A 22832-nucleotide genomic window follows, 5' to 3' on the forward strand; every position below is an offset into this window, starting at 1 on the left:
AATAATAATATAACAACAACAATAATATATATAATATAATATAATATATTATTATAAAATTATAATTTTATTTATAATTATTTATAATAATAATAATAATAATAATTATTATTATTATTATTATTATTATTGCATCTACGGCCAACAGGGCTTCTTCCCCTCGAGTAGGCCTCAAGCCGTTGCCTAGGCGACAAACAATCAGACGCCATTAGCGCCGAGGGGTGTGTCACGTGGTCCAGGGTAAGGGGGCGGAGTGGAGGGGGCGGGGCTGAGGCGGGGCTTCCTCGGCCTGCCCCGCCTTGGGGGGCCCGAGGACGAATTAGGTTAGAGGGGCGGGGCGGAGATGGAGGAGGAGGAGGAGGGGCCAGGGGAGGCGGGGCTCGGGGTGACGCCGCTGCACGCCAGCGGCGCCCATTCCTGCTCTTCCTTAATCCGCTTGGAGCAGGAGGCCAAGCGCAAGAGGCGAGCCCAGGAGCAGGAGGCCCGGGCAGCCGCAGCCATGCCAGGTGAGGGAAGCTGGCAACTGCCTCCTACTGCTTGGACTGCCCTGGGAATGCTGGGAAGTGTAGTCTTTGTCAGAGACGGAGCCTTCTCTCTTGGAGAGGGCTCTGGGCCCGTAATAAACTACAGCTCCCGGCATGCCTTGTGTCACAGAGGCAGGAGGCGAAGCCAGAAATGAGTGCTTCTCAGGCTGCATCCGCACATAGAGAAATAACAACCCGGTTTTGGGCACCTGACCTGGCTCAGGGCTATGGAATTCTGGGAGCTGGGAGGGGTTTAAATGCCTCGCAAAACTACAGAAGTTCCCAGAATTCCACAGCGTTGAGCCAGGGCAGTTAAAAGCGGTGTCAGCCTGGATTGTTTCAGGGTTTGTGGCTGCAGCCATGGCTGATCTCCTCTTTCCTGTGTTGTTTCTCACAACAGCCCTGTGAGGTAGGCTAGGCAGTGAAAGAGAGCAAGGGTCATAATAATAACAATAATAGCAACAACAACTTTACGACAGTCCAAGGCCAGAGCAAGGGCAAGAGGCCATTCCAGGTCATTGGAGTTGAGGGGTCCTAGGAGAATCCTCCCTGTGCTTTAAAAGAAACCTTCACAGCAACCCTGCAGGGCAGGCCAGCACAGCTGTGCGCAACTGTGTCTGTTGTCTGCTTTCAAGCTTTTCTCACCTACGGCAAGCCTGCCTTGGGGTTTTCTTGGCAGGCTTCTTCAGAGCCTTCCTCTGAGGCTGAGAGAGTGTGACTTACTCAGGGTCGCCCAATGTGTTTTCATGGCCAGGCAGAACAAGCGCTTAAGTAGCCCCCAAATGTCATACTGTTTTAAGTGCTTTAATCTTTTAACATTGTATTCCATTTAAACCCGTTTTAATATTGTAATCCAGTGGGTGCTTGTTATCTGCTGGGGTTTGGTTCCAGGAGCCCCCAAGGAAGCCAAAACCCATGGATGCTCAAGTCCCATTATATATCATGGCACAGCAAAGAGATGCCTCTTACATAAGATGACAAAATCAAGGCTTACTGTTTGGAATTTAACGCTTGAATCTGTGGATACAGAGGACTGACTATTCTGATCCTATTTGAACAATCACTTTGTATTGTGCTTTTCAACCGTAAGCCACTTTGAGTCCCAGTTTTGGGAGGAAAACGGGATATAAATAAATAGAAGAAGAAGAAGAAGAAGAAGAATAGTATTTGGGCCTGTGCCTTTTCTCTACCTCTTGCCATGTTTCTCAGCCACTACCAGAGAGCTTTTGTGAGCCAGCGCGATTGGCGCATTGGACACCCAGAGAGACCCGGGTTCAAATCCCCACTCAGCCATGTAAACCCATTGAGTGATTTCTGGGTGTCTCAGCTTCAGAGGATGCAGTGCAGTCTCCTTCAAAGAAACTTGCCAAGGAAACCTCTACAGCCAGGGAATAGGCAGAAGATTGCAGTCTGAGATTTACAGCCTTGTCCATCGTCCCAAAATCTGATGTTTAATCATATTTTAAACAAACAAACAAAATAAATAGCCAGAGGACTGTTGCTAAAACAGGCCAGCGATTGGCAGGCTTTCTCTCATCCGCTCTCTCCAATGCAGTGCCAACGCCGAAAGGTGTTGAAATAGTAATACTAGACTTTGCTGCCAGGCCTTTTTGGTTTGCAGAGGTCAGAGGATTATTCATCCTCAAACTTCTGTCAAACTGACCCTCAGGCAGTAAAGTCTGTGAATAAAACAGTATTAGTACCAAAAGAAAGAAGCTAGCCACATGAGCTTTTGTAGACTAATAGACTTTAGCCTGCGAAGGCTCATGCTGTCAACTTCTTCCTTTCAATGTGAAGTTGAAGGCTTTCACAGCTGGCATCCATAGTTTTTGGTGGGTTTTTCGGGCTCTGTGGCCATGTTCTAGAAGCGTTTCTTCCTGACGTTTCACCAGCAGCTGTGGCTGGCATCTTCAGAGAATAAGATTGCATTCTCTGAAGACGCCAGCCACAGATGCTGGTGAAACATTAGGAATAAACTCTTCTAGAACATGGCCACAGAGCCCGAAAAACCCACCAAAAACTATTCTTCCTTTCAGTTAGTCTTGAAGGTGCCACTAGATCTCTCTGCAGCAGTTGATCTTCCAATTATTTTGGACAACTCCTAAAAGCCCTACCCAGTTTAGCAAACAATCAGGAATTCTTGGAGATGAGGAGCAAAGTTTGGGAAATGCCGCTCTACAGTATCTTGCCTGTGGGATTTTGTTGTTGTTAACTACTCTTAAGTTGATGTTAACCCTTGGCGACCCTGTGGATGAGACATCTCCAAGACCCCCTGTCCTCCACTGCTCTGCTTAGGTCCTACAAAATCATACCCATAACCTCCTTAATAGAGTCCTTCCATCTAGCATGTGGTATTCCTCTCTTTCTGCATCCCTCCATTACAGCCGTCCCTCCACATTTGCAGCTTTGACTTCCGCTGAGTTGATCATTTGCTATTTTGATTAATACGCTCTCCCTAGGAATCTCTAGGTCCTCCAGTGCAATTCTACTGGAACTTGACCATAGAGATGTGCTGGAGTTCCTAGGGGGAAAAGACTTCTCTAGGCATTTGTAGGTCCTCCAGCACGATTCTATGATCAACCTCTGGCAGATGTTGACCATAGAGTTGCACTGGAGGACCTGCAGATTCCTAGGAAGGTGTTCTCTTTGGTTAACTACTTGGTTAAAAGGTGTTCTCTTTTTGTATTTTTTACGATTTTACTGTACACCGCTATGATCATCGCGGAATAGCGGTCTATAAATAAAACATATTATTATTATTATTATTAAAAAGAATAATGTTTATTTGCAGGTTTTCCACATTCACCGGGGTCCTTCAGCCCTAACCCCAGCGAATGTGGAGGGACCACTGTAATGTCTTTTCCAGTGAGTCGAGCTTCTCATGATGTGACCCAAGTGCGACAGGCTCAGTTTGGTCATCTTGGCTTCCAGGGAGATTTCTGGTTTGATCTGCTCTAGGACCCATTTTTTTGTCTTTAGCTATCCATGGGATCCTCAACACTCTTCTCCAGCACTGCATCTCAAATGCAGTGATTTTCCTCCTATCTTCTTTCTTCACTGTCCAACTTTCACATCCATCCATGGTAATAGGGAATACAGTAGCTTGTATTATTCTAACTTTTGTGCTCAGTTGTATCTCTTTGCATTTTAGGATCTTGTCTAGTTCTTTCATAGCCGCCCTTCCCATTCTTAATCTTCTTCTACTTTCCTGGCTGCAGTTCCCATTTCTATCAGTGTTTGATTCCAGGTATGAGAACTCTTTAACTATTTCTATTTCTTCATTGTCTAGGGTGAATTTGTATAGATTCTCCATGATCATTATTCTTGTTTTCGTTATGTTCAGCATTAAGCCTGCCTTTGCACTTTCTTCCTTGATCTTCCTTAGTGGTTGTTCTAGGTCTGGGAGGATTTCTACTAGTATTATGGTGTCATCTGCATATCTTAGATTGTTGATATTCCTTTCTCATATTTTTAGTCCTTCTTCTGTGTCCAAGCTTGCTTTTTTTTACAGTTTGTTTTCCATATAATCTGCAGGTTTACAGTGTGAAAATGTGCTTTTGGAAGATGATGAAACAGAAGCAGTCATGTTTTCTTCTGGCCCTATTCTTTGGAGAGTTAACCAAAGTTAGTGAACGAGAGCTGAGCTGTCAAATCTGTTGTTTGTTGTTGTGTGCCTTCAAGTCATTTTGACTTATGGTGACCCTAAGGCCAACCTATCATTGAGTTTTCTTAGCAAGTTTCTTCAGAGGGAATTTGCCATCGTCATTCTCTGAGGCTGAGAGATTGTGGCTTGCCCAAGGTCACCCAGTGGACCTTCATGGCTGAACCCGGTTTCGAACCTTGGTCTCCATAGTCGTAGTCCAATGCCCAAATCAATAAACCATGCTGGCTCTCACCAAATCTATACCTAGATATAACTAAAACTTCAAACCTCACTTGTATTTAGTAGCACTGTCATCCTTAAAATGTAACTTAAAACAAGTATTTATGAATAGTAAATATGCCCTTATGCTTGAAGAGACTTGATTCACATGACTCATTCCTCCCCCCCTTCAACAATCATGTAGAAACCAAACATTTCTTGTTGTGCTGTATGATTTTTAATTCACGGCTTTCATGTCTGCATAATGTGGTCTTATATTAAAACACTGAGTTGGAGAAAGAATAAGGGAAATTATCTTCAGATGGAGTCGAGCAAAAACCACTGTCTGGTTAGCATTTCTTACTTTCTTCATTGGCTAAGGAGGTCTCTTGCATGCCTAAAGATGCCTTAAATACATAATTACTAAATGCCTTAATTACATAATTACTTGGAAAGGAGAGCAAATCCCAGTGCTAAAGAAATGAACATAGTTTACGTCGGTCTTCCCTAACAGAGTGCCTTCCACATGAGGTGGATTAATTACAAATCTCATTGTCCCCAGCCAGTATACTAGGTCACTAAACTGGGGAAGGCTAGTATGGGAAAAGGGTCAGTATATTTATTTACCAGGATAATTAATATAGAATCACTGCCACTGGGCTAATTTATGTGGCATTCACTGCCATAAGATGCGATAGCTGCCAGCATGGAAGGGTTTGAATGGAGATAAGATAAATTTGTGGAATTTGGGCCATCCATGAGTAATAGATAGGATGCCTATACATGTATACCCCCAGTTAATGAAATAGGCATGTTCCTGGGCTTTACCTCTTTAACAGAAACTTAGGTACCAGAGGTAGAGTTAACATGGAAATAATAGGGATAGGTCCTAGATCACCAAAAAGGGAGAGAGCAGTTCAAAATGTTTCAGCAAACTTTTTATTCAGAAGCACATATGTAATGAAACCACCTGGTCAGGTAAGCCTTGCATGGGGTCCAAAACACACTGCAGAAATAACCCAGTTTGAGATCACCTTAATTGTCCTGGCTCAATGCTAGGGAATTCTGGGAATTGTAGTTTTGTGATACATTGAGACTTCTCTGTCAGAGAGAGCTCTGGTGCCACAATAAACTGCAGTTCCCATGCATTTAGCCAGGGCAGTTGAAGTCTCAAACCATATTATTTCTGCAGTGTGTTTTGGACCATAAGTCAACAGAAACATTTTGAATGTTTTAGAGGCCACTTGAATGCTGCTTCCAAAATGCATCCTAGGATTATTTTTTCTTTCAACAGCTTCCATTTTTCTTATGGTTTCGATTTTGGTGGCAAAACCTATAGATCTGTGCTTTGTTACCATTCCAGGGTCAGTGATGAGGCCAACTAGTATGCTTTCCTCTTTTCTGTATGTTTTACTCTTCACACATCCTCAGATTCTTTAGACCGCTGTTTATTTTGCCTATTGTATGCAGACACACACAACTACAGTAGGATCACTTTTTGAGTAGAATCCCATTCTTTCCCTGGTCAAGCTTTCTTGGCATTATTTATTGCAGACACACTGCTACAATCCAGCATTGAAAGTATGTCTTTCTCCAGGCCTCCTTCATCATCCTTCTAATATCAATGCTGCAAAAGAACTTCCAACTAGACAGAAGGCAAGAAAAAACAGCTGGACTGGGCTTCTATAAAAAGACTTTGTAAAAAGGAGCTTCTTTGTCAGAGGCTCTGTTTATAGAAGTATCCCTGTATATTACTGCTGAACCATATATTTCCCCATCCTATACTTGATTTTTATGGTCTAAATGTAGAATTTTGCATTTGTCTCTATTATTTTATTAATTTAGCTTAAAACCCTTGCTGTATCAGTATCTAAGCCTTGAGAGAGGTATGTGAAATGTGTAGAATGAGGAATGGTAAATGACCCAAGTTTTTAAAATAGTTGTTGTTGTTGTTGTTGTTTTGTGAGTGTAAGGTTCTCTTAGGTTGAGGATTTTGTTGGTTCTTAAATTTCAGATGCTGTAGGATGAAACTTGGACAGTCATGCCTAATGGAAGAGCAATTCAATAATGGCCTTTCTTTTCTTTTATGCCTTCCTATCACTTTGCAGTAAAGCAAAGCGTTGATGATGTGCTGGATCTCGCAGAGTACACAAAGAATCGGCCATGGTGGCGCAAGCTCTTCAAGCCAAACTCAGGATCCAGTGCCGAAAAATACAGTGTTGCAACCCAGCTGGCAATTGGAGGTGCCACTGGATGGTGAGGCACTCACTTTGCTCTGCCTTCATTTGCGTTGGAGGGATGCCAGTCAATCCCTGGAGTGGTGGGGCTTTGCCCTTCTGTGTGGTTAAGTGCCATTTTCCTTCACTTCCTGTTTTGTTTTGCAGGTGCACTGGCTTCATTTTCCAGAAGGTTGGGAAGCTTGCTGCAACTGCAGTGGGAGGTGGCTTCTTTCTGCTTCAGGTTGGTAACTGGGGGGCTTGGGAGTGAGTATCTTTGACAGTGTAACGTCAGCAGTCTTTCTGCAGTTGTGATCAGGGCTGAGAAACATTACTTTTTAGACTGTTCAGTATCCCCAAAACAGCATGGCCAGTTAGATTCTAGTAGTCCAAAAATGTAAATTATCTAAGCTCTGGTTGTGACTATGTTTTTCACATAAATGGACCATTTGGATCATTATCCACATTCCAAATCTAGAATGAGTTTTCTTTATTTTGCAATACTACATCTTGTTAGAACCTTAATATGTGTATTCGGAGGAAATATAGAACCCTTGGGATTCCCTGTTCTGATAGAACCTATGGTCCTATAGATATTATTGGACTCTAAGTTCTCATCAGCTCTGGGCAGCATGTTAGTGGCTGAGGCTGAGCTGTGAACATCTGGAAGGCCACAGATGCCCAGCTTCCCTGTCATACTCATTAAAGTAACCTATGGATGTCTAGGCCCCGGTTATTCATCTGTTCTTCACTCCACAGAGGAGGTGCTTATCAGAACAAGTGGGAGGGAAAACCCTTCCAAAGGCCATCCAAAACAGAATTGCATCCACTGAAGAAAATGCATAAGTAAAATGCCAACATTTGTTTCAAGCCGTTAGAAGAATTGTTCTCCCAGGACCACTGCATGACTTGCTATGTAGTGATATTGATGAAGTGAGGATGAGAGGAAGTTCAGACACATATATGCTGAAACACTGGATTCAGACAGATATATGTTTCAGGAAATCTTTCCCTTTTCCAGATTGCAAACCACACAGGATACATCAAAATTGACTGGCAAATGGTTGAACGGGATGTGAACAAAGCAAAGGAGCAGCTGAAGTTTCGCAGCAGTCCTAGCAATGAGCTACCACCAGAAGTGAAGAACCGAGTAGATGAGGTGAGATCTTTACACTGGCCTGCTAGAGGTGGGCTGAAAAGTTTTAGCTAGAAAAGAACACCTGGTGAGAGCCAGGTACCAGAGGGGAGGAGAGATACAGCATTACCAGAGAGGCTTGGAAAGAAGAGCTGGAGGAAGATAGATTTTGCATTACAGCTTCCAATATCCCCTAGCCAGCATGGAGTAGAAGTGACAGGTAGGGGTAATGGACAAATGCATGGGTGGAGACTAACTGAGGCGCTGCAGTCTGATTTTTGGGGTGGTGGAGTGGCTTTTGCTTTTCTGCCTCAAGTGTTATCTTGGCTTCGGATGAATTTGTAATGGCTTTGTGATCATAACAAAATTAAGATGATGGACTGAGGCAGAGCCACTCCGGGACCAGAGAGGAGCAGAGATTTCAAGTACACTTGGCAGCTTGTTGTCAGTTTCCAGAGGAGGTTGTTCACAGTGTTGTTAGGGGGTCTGGCTTGTTGGTACAGAATGGGCCTCAAGACTGTAAAATAATAATAATAATAATAATAATAATAATAATAATAATAATAATAATAATGCCATTTTATCATTCTTCCACTTGATGACTGTAGTACACAGAATGTGGACTACATTTCACTAGCTGTGTCACAGATCTGTTGAGAATGGATTCTAGGTTTTTGGATTTTACATTTGGAAAGCCTCTCCAAACAAAGTAAGCCAGAAATTACTTGAAGGCACACAGCAACAACAATTAAGACATATCCTTAATAAAATATTTCTCTTTTATTAAGAGCTTGCTACTCAAACATTTCTGTGATCTTTAGTCCCCTTTCTAGCCTCCAGATGCAGACCTTCTGATGTTTTTGTACTGTCACCCTTCCTTGTTGTTGGCTATGCTGGCAAGGGTTCATGAGAGTTCAGCAACATCTGGAGAGCGGTATGATTCCCGCTTCTCTTTTGCAGGCAGGCTAAAATCTGTTACAAGGGATTAGAGATTGTGTTGGTTCAGAGGGCTATTGATTGGCGATCTGATCAACTTTGCTGGATGCTGGCATTGATCATGCTCATGTCATTCAACTTGGTCCAGGTTATCAAGGGAGATATGAGGGGAGGGGGCACTGCTAGCAGAACTTTCCCTTTCATCTCTTCCTAAATGGATGCTGAGCCATACAGACTTTTGTAATGTTTTAAAAGCAGCAGCAGCAGCAGCAAGGAATTTGGCCAACATAAGTCTCTCCTTTCTCTATCCAGGTGATCTGCTTTTTGAAGAAAAATGTTATCCTGACTGGAGGGTTCGTTGGAGGGTTTCTGCTTGGCATGGCTTCTTAGGAGCCATCCAGATCTGACTGCTCTGCTCTTCCCTGTACTGCTGCCATCTGTTCCCCAGTTACTGACTCCATTGGCTGACTTGGCCACAGAAACATTCTCCCTCCTGACTTATCTTCCCCTCTGTACATGCATCATGGTCTCCAAAAGTACTGCCACTATTCCTTTCCCTCTTTTTAATTTATTGGCTGGTGGAAGGAAGAATTAGACTGAAGGTCCACTGTTATCATACTGAATACTGTCAGGTTCCAGGTTGTTAGGTCTTGTAGAATGTCCCTATCCCGCCCCCACTACAGTGACCTATGCAGAATATTGTGGCAATACCTATAGTCCCTTCTCTTTATGTTCATTTTGTTGTTATGTTTGTATTATTTCATGAGTAGCACAAAAGCCCAGCCTAGAAGGACAAGGGAACACTAGGGCCTGTTATGAAATAATAGGTGTTTAGCATTTGCCTAGTTCCTCCTTGAGCAGGCTACTGCTTCTTTGCAAAGCCAGAGCTGGAAAAATCAGATCCTCCTGGCATTGCACAAGCTGTTATTTATACCTCTTGCTGAATCCATAGAGCTGGAATGATCTGTGGAAACTCTGACTGCCACATAGTGTTCTCTGCTGTCTGTTTCTGCCTGTTCCTGCTGAAGGAGGCTGACAAGCTTGAAGATCCCGTGTCTCCAGAAAAGACATATTTAGAACATTCAATAATCATAGCCTTCCGTTAAGTAGTAGTTGAAGCGGAACTATGCTCTCAGTGGTGGAAAGGGCAGGAAATGACTTGCTAGAATTGGGAGGTTTTTTAGATTAATCTGTTTTTGTAGTCACTGGTACTGAGTAATGGGAATGGAGACATGTTTTCTGTCACTTTCTTTCACATGAGATTTCTTTCATGTGGAATTTTAGCTCCATGCAGGTGTGTGAAGAACGTATTGAGTGAAGTTGGTTTATCTCTGCAAAGTTGTATGTTGGTTTGCACTTTCTTCTGGTACTTAGGGGCTAGACTTCTTATTCCACCTGCATATATGCTTTTCCAGTCATTGCAGAAGGAGGTATTTAGTACTACTTTGCACAGTCCCTTCACCTGCAGCAGACATTTTCAGCACTAGGGCTAATACCCATAGTTAGTTAATGACCATGGATGACAGGGCTTGCTTAGGCAATATTAGGCTGCAGTTCTACAACTGAGAGAAAACATGTCCTCCTGAAAGCCCGAGGAAGGATGATAATGTTTTCTTCCAAAGAACAGATGCCTGGGTGTTGCATTCCCTGAGCATTAATTGGCTGTAGGGGCATGTTCCAGTGCACTGGGGCAGAAGTCCAGAAGGAGTATACTGATAGAGCTTTGACCTCAACCATATGATCTATGATTTTAGGCCAAGTCAAACATATTTTGTGCATATTTTTTCCTGCACTTCCTGCCATGCAGTCTTATTCACTATGCTAATTTGCTCCAGCAGGCATAGTTTTTTAAATGTACATCTTATAAACTTCTACTATGATAACAGTTTTCATGAATCACAGTTTTTTTCATCAGGTGTCACAAAGCTGTAGTCCAGTAAGGTTTGTGCCACAATAAATCTCTTCCTTTATAAGGTGCTACAGGGCGGTTGTATATTTATTCTTAGAGAATTAGCTAAGGTTGTGGCATAGTGTGTCTTCAGGGGAATTTTTAACATCTTGATTTCCCAAAGATCTTAGTCTGTATTATATGGCTTTATTTTTGAAAAGCCAGACTGCTTCCCCCAAAAACCTTTAGGCCACTAGGCCTTCCATAAAGAATTTGGGCAAGTCTGGTGGTGATTCATTCAAAGCATACATCCTTCTGGCTCCCCCCCCCCCCCCGCCCCATTCCCTGCTGTATTCCCCATGCTTCTCAATAAGTGTAGTGGCCAAGTGACTTTCATTTGTTCCATTTTGGCAACTAAGGGCAGCAGGAAAATACAGTTCAACAGCTATGACCTGAAGTATCCTTCCCTAATTTGGTGCCTTCCAGATGTGGTGGTGTGTACAACTTCCATCTTACCCAGCCAGCCTGCCTGCTTGCAGTGGAGGGCTGTTTTAACCCTTATGTTGCCTTCAGCTTCCCTTGAAGTCAATGTACAGTATGTGCATTTATCATGCTGCTAAAACTGCATCATTCAATGGCAAGCTGTCTCTTTTGTCTCTTGTGAGTTTGATCATTGCTAGAGTTCCATCCTTATTAGTAATAGGCCAATCAAAAAAGGCAACAGTTGCCACTGTTGAGGATGGCTACATTCACCATCCTCATAAAAAAAGAAACTCACACAAGAGGCAGAGGTAAATGTTGGCAATAAGAAAAATCCCATGGTCTCATTACAGAATCCAAGTCATATGAAATATGCCGTAATTTTTTTGGCCATAAGGAATTTTTGTTACAACTAACATGATTAAACCTGCTTTTTTGTATTCTTATCAGTAACTAACATGATCTGGGATATGAAACAGGCCATAGTGAGGAACAGTTGCTTCACGTAACCCCTTATTCTTGGCATGGGCTTTCCATATATCTGGATAATAGCCTTTGCTGTCTGTTTTACCTGAAAGCCTTTTGGGAGCTGTGTAATCCTCCTTAACTGTTATCTGCAATCACTTTAATCTTCAGAGATGGAATTCCTGATCCCTTGCACCTACATATGTCAACAACAACATAGGCCTTTCACAGTGCAAAGCTGGATGTGGTAGGATCTGCTTTGTCAGTCTATACAGTTGTTAATGTTGAAAAATAGTCCCTTGTTGGGGTTATTAAAATTCCTCTTCAGTCCCCTTCTCTCCCAAAAGGCTCAAATGTAAAAGCATCTTGCTGCAAGAATGTCTGCTAAATTCCCAATCTTCTTTTTGCTAGCCCACATAACTAGACAGTCAAGTGTTGTGTGTTCTCTTGCCTAGTTCCTTGCATTGCTTTTAAGGTGAATGCAGGGGGCTTTTAGGTCATAATAATAATCTGTCAACAGCTTGACCCATTTCAACATTCCCCCCCCCCCCCCACATCATTTATCCAAAGAACTGCTGGACTAAGTTCAACTGTCTCTCAAAAGACACTTTCTGCCCCACACCACCCCCCAAAAAAGAAAAAAAGGAGTGTAGAAGTACAGTGTTTTCAGTGAAGTGGCAAATATATAGTTAAGGTCAGTTTTAATTGTGCTTGGGACTGCAAAAATGAATTCAAACCCAGCAACCAGCTGCACCTGAACTTGTAGAAACACTAAAGGTTTTACAATGTTTTTATACGGTATTTAAATGTTTGTGTGGAGTGAAAATTCAAAATAAACCTTTTTGCTGAGCTTTCTGTTAGTGTGATGTTTGTTTACTCTCAACACTGAAAGCAGGTATGATTTCTGGATAGTGGGCAAATCTGGCAATTTATATCACTGGAATTGCTGACATTTGGATGGTTGCAGAATGAGCCCTATTTAGAATAGATCCAATGAAATCAATGGGACATGAGTTAATGAGTCACACTGACTTCCATGAGTCTTCTAAATACATCTAGTGACAACCCTACATATCTACTTACATTAGCTAATACTATAGCCTGTCATCAGTCCAAGGTAGGAAGGATGCTCCCGCTAGAGACTGAGTATGTTTTGAATTAGAATTAACCTACATTCACAGTTCAGGAAATCTTCGTACACAATACATATGAAATTGATGCAGGAGTGTAGACCATCCATCCAAGTATTAGCTATTCTGACAGGCAACAGTCCTCTTGGGCTTCAGGCAGAGACTTGATTGTATTATTAAAATGTGGGGGACTGGATTTGGTAGCTGCTGTTTGCACAACACAACCTCTACACTTAAAACTGGCTCTTCCCCTGGACACAGAATGACTTAGGCCCAAAACACCCTGTGGAAATAATCCAGTTCGAGACCGCTTTAATTGCCCTGGCTCAATGCTAGGGAATTATGGGAACTGTAATTTTGTGAGGCATTTGGCCTCTGTCAGAGAGCTCTGGTGTCACAATAAACTACAATTCCTAGGGTTCTCTAGCACTTGAGCCAAGGCAGTTAAAGCAGTCTCAGACTGGATCATTTCTGCAGTATGTTTTGGACCTTATAGTATAATAAGACCATAATCCATCTATTTAAATACTGGCTGGCCAAGAAGTCTCTAAGGTGTCAGTAGTTCTCAATAGGGCATTAGAGGCGGTAGGGCTCAAACCTGGGAATGTCTGCACATGTACCAAATGTTTTACCATTGTCAGCCTTTTTCAAGAAAACCATATATGGCTACTTGGAAGAATATTGGGCTAAAATGCAAGAAGGCATATATTAGCAGGCTGATTGATTTGCTGTAGGTCTTCAGATGAGTTCATAAGTGTCACCTTGCTCACAGTTTAATCTGCTGGTTGCTGTGATGTAGTTGTTGTTTGTGGGACAGCCAACCACCAGGTTGATTCCCCTCCACCTCCAGAACTGGAGGAGCCCTGGTGAGACCCGAGTTTGCTAGTAAATCACCTGTGTGTGCATGCATTTATGCAAAAGTAAGCGGAAACAAGAGTCACTTTAAAAATAAAGGACAAAGTTGATGGGACCTTTAGAACGTTAAAAATCCTAAACTCATTTTGAATCTTGTATTTTTCAAATTTATTTTTATTTTTTGCAGCATGGAATTTAAAAAGACTTAACACAGTATTATTCCACTGGCTTTGGTGATGCCTGCTGACAATGCACACAGAACATTGCACTTGTTTTGAAGTTACTCAACACTGATGAGGTTCTAGATTGAACACAAGGGTACTAAAAGAGGCTCAAAATCTCCTGGATTGTGTTCAGCAGGGTCTAAACTGGGGGAGAAAAGTGATGCTACAGCCACATTCCAATTCCATTCATTGAAATTGTGCTTTGCTCACATAAGTTGCAGAATGGGAGATTTTAAAAATATCCCTTTTACCACTCTGGCTTTCCATAAAGTGACTATTGCTTTACAAAGAGGGGAGGTCATACACCACACTATAACTATCCCTGAAATTGCAACAGTGATCACATAAATCAGTATTGTGCAATTGGATTTCAGTGCTACTAAATCTACAATCCAAAGGATAGACTGGATAGTCCAAAGGTTAAACAGGTTGCAGACAAGGAAACTGAGGCACACAGGTAACCTAACTATTGCTGAGCTGAAAAAAGAAGGCAACTTTAGTGCCAACGTTCACTGCACAGCAAGAAGGCAGGAGGAGGAGGGCAGCTTCAGAGCAGATGAGAAGTCCCGATATACTGGAATTAAAAGTTCTGCAATTTCACATATCTAACAACAAGAATGTCTGAAACTTAAACTTCCAGCCAAAAAGGACTGCTTGGATTCCACCTTGTAGTGGAATACTGCTGCTCTTGACAATAGATTCTGATGACACTGAACATTAACACACCGAATTATTCTACTCCAATCTAATCCACAATAAGGCTATAGCAGTAACACATTTCAATGATAGAACTGCTAAACAGCTCTACTCTTAGCAGACAGTTCTTGCTTTTTTGCTGTGGATGTCTGGAAGAGGAGCTGGCTTGCGTCATGGAACACTCTCCGATGCAAGCAGTATGGATGAGGTATAGCGTAGCTACATAGTTTGCAGGAAAGGCCTGTGCTCCTCAGCGGTTAGTGTTTCCTCAGGGCTGTGGGATGTGAAATCCGTTGGGAGCCAGCACCTGCTTCTGATTCTCTTTTACCTTTAACTCAAACCCTGAGCAAGAGATGGATCTGCCCTTGGGATACCGGGCACAGCATCTTCTCATCTCCTGGATGGCAGCTTCACATTTAGATTCCATATAGTTGTTTGCTGGAAGAGGGAAAAGAAAGAAAGCATTTGGAAATCTAGCATATGATGCTTCCCACACTGGGATGTCACAGTTTAAGAGTATTGTTACCTTGGAGTGCTCTGCTAGTGCTTTTTTCTAACTGTTTAAAAAGGTAAAACTTTGCTATTTAAACACGTAACCCCATGATAGAAGAATCTTGAGATACATGAAGCATTTCTAAAAGCCATGCTCTTAAGATAAGAGGGCAATAAAAACACAGCTCAGATTTCCCTACCTTATGGGAAATTTGTGGTATAACATGTCTAACAATTCTTACTTGGAAGAATTGACACACAACAGTAATGTAATGCTTTTTACTAGGACTAATTAAAATGTTGAGAATAATAAGCGTGGTGTAATGGCTGAGCATTGGACAAAGACACTGGGAGACTAGAGTTCAAATCCTGGCTTGGCCATAAAACACACTGAGTGACCTTGGCAAGTCACAGTCTCTCAGCCTCAGAGGATAGATAGCACTGACAAACCTCTGAACAAATCTTGCCAAGAAAACACCATGGTTCAGCTTAGGGTCACCGTAAGTCTGAAACAACTTGAAGCCACACAACAACACAACAATAAATAATAAGCCAGCTTTAAGATCCTCAAACTCTTCTTTGGACTGGATGAGAAAACAACTTAAAAGTGCAATTAATTGGGGTAGGAGGGGACTGGACTGAAATATGTTTTAAGATAATGGGAAAGCCCAACACTTGCAGTTCATTACAATGGGGCGTTCCCATCTTTGGCCTTTAAAAAAAATTAAACATCTAGCTTGAAGAAGTATTTGAGACAATGCCTATTTCTAGTAATGTTACATTTTGTTCTGACAAGAGTGCACAACAAATTTGGGGCACAGGGTGCACATGATAGTTGATATGCAAAGGGATCTTATAGCACCTCTGAGACTATGCAAAAACATTTGTAGCATAAGCTGTCATAGACTTGGTCAACTTCCTAAGATGCAGTAGATCTAGTCTACAGAGGTTTAGGCTACAACTTTGCCCCCACAGTTAGGCTCAAAGGTGCTACAAGATCCCTTTGTATACTGGCATTTTATATTAATACAGCTATGTCTTTGAATGGTTGTTGATACTGTATGAAGACAAAGTAAGAAGGAAAACAGCAATGCATGGCATCTTGAGTGCATTGGAGGAAAGGCAAGATATAAAGCAAATAAATTTTATGTATTTGTTTAATAATATTGCTGAAGTATTACAGTACTGTTGCTTCAGGATTTTACAAAAGGAAATACCAGTAGGCTACAGAATGGAAATCCAAACCAATAGATGGCTACCTGAAATTTTTGGTCCACTTCAGGTATAAGCAAGCAAAGTACAAGTAAATGTAAGACCCAGGTATCATCTACTGATTCAAGTAACAGTTAATATGAATTTCAATCTTACATTTGAATCAGAAACGACAGTTTTTTCAGGAGCTCAGGTCATTAGATTGCTGCAGATACAGAAATGAATTTGAGAGGGTCCCCCTACAGACCAATGAAATGGTTACAACAGGTTTCTAAGGCCTGTTACAAATTAAAAACAAGAACAAAATGTTTTCCCCACTAATTCAAAGTGAATACAGGTGGGTTCCTGGGCCTTCTGAATAAAAGCTAGCCTGAAATGTCATTGAATAGTCCTTAGCTAGCATATTTATTTTCGCTGTATTTCTTTTGTACCTTCATTTATTATGGGCCGGTTATCCTCACAAGGTTATTATTTTCATCATTATTTTCTTAATTCAGTTTTGTTATTTAAGAACTTCACTGTCTATAGAAAGCTCCAGAGACATGGAAGGAGGAGGAATACAGATATCTGTTTATAAGTAAATGAAACGAAAGAAAAGCCAAGAGATTTGGTATACCTTGCAAACATTTCTGGATTTCACAGGCATATTTCTGACAGGGATCCTTCTGAGCCATGGCCAAGGAACTAAAATGAGAGGAAAACATACTGGTAAGAAGTGAAAGAACCGCCAAGTAAGTTGACAAAACACTGTCTAAACTGGAGTGGGAAATCTTTGGCTTTCCAGAGTTTTAGAACCACAATTTCCACAATCTCTTACCATACTATTTGGAGCTAATGGAAATTTCAGACCAAAGGTCCCTCACTCCTGGTCTAAATAAAGTGTGCATGAACTCCAAAAGCATTTTGGGAAAGCAGGATGAAGCCCCAAGAGTCTCTTCATATCTCTTGCCACTGTCCACTTTTCCTGCCCAGAAACAAGAACCCCCCCCCCGTCTTGAGACCCCATCCCACATCTTTGCCAGTCAGAGCCAGCTTTCACTGCCCACCCAGATGGACTACACAGCACAGGTGCCTCCCCCTCCTATAAAATTTGCTGAACAAAATAGGTTGAGGAATATTTGAAGGGGATGGCCCCAAGATATGGTTTTCTCTTCTTGACTGGATTTGGCACTTTCCCTTCTTGCAATTCCAGAGTTCTCTCCCCATCCCATATTGCCTAGCAAAATTCATTTTTGAAATGACATGTAAAGCAACACCAGAGTCTCTTTGATGCTCTTCCCCATTGAAAAGTATCCCTCTTCACTCCTGGCCAATCCAAAAGCTAACATGCTTAAGGGGGTTTGAATCTGTCAAAGAATAGCAGCTGATGGTGAACGTTATTGAGAAGAAAGAGTCTTAAACAGAGATCGTCAAAGAAAGAAGCAACGATTACATGTTGGAGATAGGGTTCTTCCCTTGATGCCAGTGCCCTGTGTAACAAGAAGAGAGTGAAGTAACTTTCTGGCCGTGCTGGAACAGATTTTAAAATTACAGAATCATAGAGTTGGAAGAGAACACAAGGGCCATCCAGTCCAAACTCCTGCCACGCAGGGATACACCATCAAAGCACTCCCAACAGAATGGCTGTCCAGTCTCTGTTTAAAAACCTCAAAAGAACTCCACTACACTCCAAAGACTAGTAGTATCATGAGCCAAATTCACAACATCCTTAGAGAACAGATTGGCATCTTTCCAGGTATTTAATTGAGGGAAAAACCCCTCTATGAATTGTATTACTAGATGAGACCAAAGGGTAATCTTAACCAGCATTTAATTGCTGGCAGTCACCACCCAAATGCTTCTGCAAAGCTCTGCTGGATGGCACTTGTGTGACTGTTGTCTCCTGTTGTTGACCCTCAGCATGTGATAATTCTGGTATTCCGTACTGGGGTGAGAATCCCATGCTGCCTACCTAAAACTTCCCCTGTTATTTCAACTGGGCCATGGTAAGACTTCTCCACAGTCTGTCCTAAGGCCTTGGGTGGCACTGCTGTGGGCTCTTATGAGAGCTGCCTGGCACACTCTGACCCAGAGGCAGTTGCATTGTAGTGCTGGGAGTTACCACATAAAAAATAAACAGGGACACCATCCTAGAGTCACAGCTCCTGAAAGACAAAAAGCCATTGTTAAAGAACTACTGTGAGTGGGACAAATTTGAGCACAAGGAAGAAGTGAGAGTGGGAAGGGGGAAGAAGGGGGGAAAGCAATACTTACCAGAATTAATCACTTGAGAGGAGTTTCAGGAGCATCTCCTCCACTCCGGTGATCTGCAAAAGACAAAAAGCTTTCAGTGCAGCCGAGAAAGTAAAGCCTCATCAGTGCAACCCTTAGCTGAGAAAGTTTTGGATTCTACCTACTATTAAATGGTGTTCGATGCCCCAGATGCGGGAGTTACTATCTCGATACTGCTGCCCCTCTGATATCTGCCACATGTGGGGCAGCTGGGATGCAGGGAGGCGGCTGGGGCGCATCGCCTCACCCAAGGGGACCTGGACTCTTCTGATCCGAGCTTTGAGGGTACCTGTTTCCTGGGGAGAAGCAAAAAGTAACAAAAAAGGGGCGGAATATGTGGGCAGTTGCTTAAACAGTTCAAGCCAAACACTAAAGTCATCCAAACAAAAAGTGCTGGGAGTATTCTTACTTGCCTCTTCGGGTGTCACCAGCCATGTTTTCTGGTTCTCATCACAATAGACGCCTGTCCGTCGCACCCAAAGGCGGACAGGTGGAGTCCGGGCATCACCATCTTCCTCTCCTTCTGCCATGCCCAATTGTGTTGCTAGGAAGGCCCTCCCTTAGTTCCCATTCTATACATGGTCCCCTTTGCCTTGGAATAAAGACATGGAATGAACTATTAGTCCTGTAGCCACTGGGCATGGGAGCCAGAGGACACACAGTACATCAGTTAACAAAGCCTCTGACAAACAAGCTCCTTTTTATGTCTTTAAGCTCACCAGCCCTCCCCTGCTTTTCCTCCACATACACTTTCTTGCTGGACATTTCTTTTAGCAGCATCAGCATCAGGAGGATGGTAAAAGAGGGCCAGAGAAACAGAGACTTTCTATGTCAGTTTGAAATACAGTAACATGCCTGTAGTAAACAATGCAATAAAGTGTGATTTGGGAAAGAACAGGATTTTGCTCTAGCCAATCCTACTGTAGTTGTGTTTGCCTACCGCCAACAGGCAAGATGAATGGAAGATGCCTCTTGAATCTCTTACTGAGCATGTGTCAACAGCAAAACAAAGAGAAAAGGGACAGGCAGCTAGTACCCAATGTGTCAAAAAAGCACAGATCTGTATGGCCACCAAACAAAAAGTGGAAGAAAGCTGGTGAAAGAAAAAGTAATCTTTGGATGCAATTTGAAAGAAGCCTTCAAATGGTCTCTGGTTCAAAATGTTGTTTACTCTCAGAAGGCTTGCCTGACTTGGTTGTTTCATTCTACATGCTTGTATTGACAGTTTTGAGAAAAATGTTTGCTGAAAAATGCTGTAAACATTTTCCCCCCCTTCGGTGTACAGGAACATACCGAATTTTCTGTTTCTGCCCACGAACATATCTATTTTGTTAACTGAGGTATACTTGCATTCTAGGAAACATAAAGTGGAAAGGTTGGAAGGGGATAAGTTTAGGAAATGCATGCCTTCCATTGTAAAAAGGTACTCAAGATGAGGTGGACCACACCTAAAAGACACACTTCAGTCTTCTGGGTGAAGTGCTACAGAACCATGGTTTGTAATTTGGTCTTGTTCAGTAGGACCCTGTACTCATCTTCAGTAGTAGCAAAATATCTGAGGATTTGTGCTGCATAGGGATCAGCAAAGAGTGGCTTATAGACTGAATGTAGCCTGAAGATGACTTAGGTCTAATATGCACTGCAGAAACAATGCAGTTTGACACAACCTTAATTGTCATGACTCAATGTTATGCAATCCTTGGATTTTTAGTTTGGTGGGGCACCCGAGTTCTCTGGCAGAGAAGGCTAAATATCTCACAAAACTACACACCCCTGAATTCCATAGCATTAAGCTATGACAGTTAAAGTGGCATCAAATTGCATTATATATGCAGTGCAGATTATATCTTAGTTAACCATTTAACTGGTGGCTGGTCCTTCCAACAGCTTGTTTCTCTGTCACTTCTTTTGCTTTTCTGTTTTCCTTCTTTCAGTCCATCTCCCCATTCTCTGCTTCCTCAATGGGTAGGAGAACAGAAGAACTAGACTGTTCTCTTTCTTCTATAAAGTCCTGATGCCAGAAGGGTACAACACATATGCTTCTGCAATACTTTCTTCAGCTGTTCCTCAAAATACTATATGCCCAGTTGTGGTACTCTGGACGTTCACCAGCCCTAGCCAAAATACCCAATATTAAGAAATGATGGGAGCTGCGGTCCAAAATGTCTAACAAGCCATAGTTACCCACTTCTGCTGGAATCAACTACAATATGAAAAGAAAAAGGGACAATTTGCTTACTCCTTGCCTTCCAACTGGCAAGATATTCTGCTATCCTGAAAGGAAGCCCCGTCTTCCCTGTTGTCTCAAAAATGCATTAGTGTCATGGTGATCTATTCTTTTTGTATACAGTCAAATTTTGGATTATCTCAGACCTTTTGCTTATAAGAGAATGACAAACAAATGAAGTATGCGAAAGAATAGCACTCTGCAGATAAAACTCTCTTTTATGCAGCCCTAAATTGGAAGAAGCATGAATGCTTAGCAAAACGCAGATCAGGAAAATCATGCTTTGATAACATGAGGGAAGGCACAAGAAAAAGCATGAAAGTAAGATTTTATAGATGAAAAGTATGTGCTAAATATTATGTATGTGCCTTCCCAAAGCACAGAAGAAACAACGTTCTCTTCCCTGTGAATTAAGACGTTAAACAGCAGCGGTGTTCTAAACTGCTAGCAAGACAAAGTCAGCTTCACATGTCAACATGCTAAGAGTATAAAATGAAGGAAAGCAGAGGGGACTCAAGTGCGAAATCCCAAGAGAAAAGAACGACTGGACTCTGAAGACTGAAGAAGGCCGATTCTGTGGCCTGAAGAATTCCTTCAGCATCTCGCAAGTCCTTTTGCTAAGCAAAGCGTGTGCTGCAGAGGACGCAGGCTTGACAAGCTGTGAGTCAGCGCACACCGGTTCTGCGCAAGCAGTTCCCAAACAGGAAGTGGCACTCAAATCATGAAGTTGTCACACACAAGGCTGTGCCTCCCTCCATTTCCAAAAAGTCGAAAGGCAACTAGGACACCCTCAGATTCAAGTTGCCATGGCAGATCCAAAACCCCACCACTTATTTATTTATGGCAAAGAAGAGCGTGAAAAAACAACAACTTTGTTTCCGCTGTACAGTATACTCTCCCAGCAACAGGAGAGCTTTGTCAGCTCAGTTCAGGCTCTCCTGCCAGCTGCACCTCTGTTCTCTCAAGAGGCTTTCTTTTCACACATTCAGGAATGCAACAGTCAACCTGCACCACAACAGTGTCCCTATCTTTAGGAGTTCAGGGCCTCTTTAGTTGTGCTCAAAATAGTGGCCACTGGAATTCCTCCTGGCTGAAAATCATAGTGTTGGAAGGGACCACAAAGGCCATCCAGTCTAAACCCCTGCCATGCAGGAACTCTTAATCAAAACACCCCTGACAGATATACAGCCTCTGTTTAAAGACCTCCAAAGAAGACTCCATCACTGAGAGAATATGTTCCTCCATCGAACAGCATTTACTGTCAGGAAATTCCTCCTAATGTTGAGGTAGAATCTCTTTTCCTGGAGCTTGCATCCATTGCTTCGGGTCCTAGTCTCTGGAGCAGCAGAAAACAAGTTTGCTTCCTCCTCAATATGACATCCCTTCAAATATTTAAACAGAGCTATCATATCACCTCTTAACCTTCTCTTCTCCAGGCTAAACATCCCCAGCTCCCTGAGTCGTTCCTCATAGGGTTTCATGGTTTCCAGACCCTTCACCATTTTAGTTGCCCTCCTTGGGACACATGGCTCCAGTTTCTCCACATCCTTTTTGAATTGTGGTGCCCAGAACTGGACACAATATTCCAGGTGGGGCCTGACCAAAGCAGAATAGAGTGGCACTATTACTTCCCTTGATCTGGACACTATACTTCTATTGATTCAGCCTAGAATCGCATTGGCCTTTTTAGCTGCTGCATCACACTGTTGGCTCAAGTTCAACTTGTGGTCTATTTAGACTCCTAGATCCCTTTCACACAAAGGCTGTGTCCACATGGGAGGAATAGCCCGGTTTGGCAGCTGCCTTGGCTCAAGGCTAGGGAATTCTGGGAGTTGGAGTTTGTTGTGGAGGAGCCTTCCTTCCTTAAGCTCCGCTCCGCTCTGGGCCCACAACAAACTCCAACTCCCAGAATCCCATAGCCTTGAGCCAAGGCAGCTGCCAAACGGGGCTATTCCTCCATTGTCAGGAAGGAAGGAAGGAAGAGCCTTCCCTCTCCTGGGTCTCTACGAAGCCCAGCCTCCTCGCCCCAATTCCCCTCCTTTTCAGAACCAACCTGGCCCAGCGTTTAGCGGCGGAACCTTACAACGCGTGGTTCGGGGACCTACCCGGACACTTCCGGTACTGGACCGGAAGTTGGCGTCGCCGGGGAGACGCGAGGGTTTAAAGAGGGCGGGGCCGAGCGAGGGGCCGCGTTGTGATTGGTCTGCTGCCGCCGCTGA

The 22832-nt window shown here is 42.8% G+C and overlaps 3 protein-coding genes across 8 annotated transcripts; 1 reads left to right on the forward strand and 2 right to left on the reverse strand.

Moving 5' to 3' along the window:
• Positions 1–387: 387 nt before the first annotated feature.
• Positions 388–12355, forward strand: FUNDC2 (FUN14 domain containing 2). 2 transcript variants are annotated; one of them, XM_089536592.1, is made up of 6 exons: positions 466–506; positions 4059–4148; positions 6495–6642; positions 6771–6846; positions 7624–7761; positions 8986–12355. In XM_089536592.1, the coding sequence occupies exons 1-6, from the start codon at positions 500–502 to the stop codon at positions 9061–9063; spliced, it is 537 nt and encodes a 178-aa protein (XP_089392718.1). In that variant the 5' UTR covers positions 466–499; the 3' UTR covers positions 9064–12355. The 2 variants fall into 2 exon arrangements, with proteins under 2 accessions (XP_089392720.1, XP_089392718.1); XM_089536594.1 differs by lacking the exon at positions 4059–4148 and having other exon boundaries at positions 388–506.
• A 1302-nt stretch (positions 12356–13657) lies between these two features.
• Positions 13658–22732, reverse strand: CMC4 (C-X9-C motif containing 4). Of its 2 annotated transcripts, XM_089536601.1 has the most exons (3): positions 22667–22732; positions 16732–16799; positions 13658–14849 (listed from the first exon to the last, which is right to left on the reverse strand). In XM_089536601.1, the coding sequence occupies exons 2-3, from the start codon at positions 16787–16789 to the stop codon at positions 14680–14682; spliced, it is 228 nt and encodes a 75-aa protein (XP_089392727.1). In that variant the 5' UTR covers positions 16790–16799; positions 22667–22732; the 3' UTR covers positions 13658–14679. The 2 variants fall into 2 exon arrangements, with proteins under 2 accessions (XP_089392727.1, XP_089392726.1); XM_089536600.1 differs by lacking the exon at positions 22667–22732 and having other exon boundaries at positions 16732–18049.
• On the reverse strand, positions 16766–22712 carry MTCP1 (mature T cell proliferation 1). 4 transcript variants are annotated; one of them, XM_089536597.1, is made up of 5 exons: positions 22667–22712; positions 18800–18978; positions 18512–18682; positions 18369–18421; positions 16766–16799 (listed from the first exon to the last, which is right to left on the reverse strand). In XM_089536597.1, the coding sequence occupies exons 2-4, from the start codon at positions 18914–18916 to the stop codon at positions 18374–18376; spliced, it is 336 nt and encodes a 111-aa protein (XP_089392723.1). In that variant the 5' UTR covers positions 18917–18978; positions 22667–22712; the 3' UTR covers positions 16766–16799; positions 18369–18373. The 4 variants fall into 4 exon arrangements, with proteins under 4 accessions (XP_089392723.1, XP_089392724.1, XP_089392722.1 ...); XM_089536598.1 differs by lacking the exon at positions 22667–22712 and adding an exon at positions 22028–22094; XM_089536596.1 differs by lacking the exon at positions 22667–22712 and having other exon boundaries at positions 18800–20032.
• Positions 22733–22832: the final 100 nt, after the last annotated feature.

Source organism: Sceloporus occidentalis, unplaced genomic scaffold (assembly GCF_023333645.1).
Source record: "Sceloporus occidentalis isolate IW3139 unplaced genomic scaffold, rSceOcc1.0.p SCAF_8, whole genome shotgun sequence".
NCBI classification, from domain to species: Eukaryota; Metazoa; Chordata; class Lepidosauria; order Squamata; family Phrynosomatidae; genus Sceloporus; species Sceloporus occidentalis.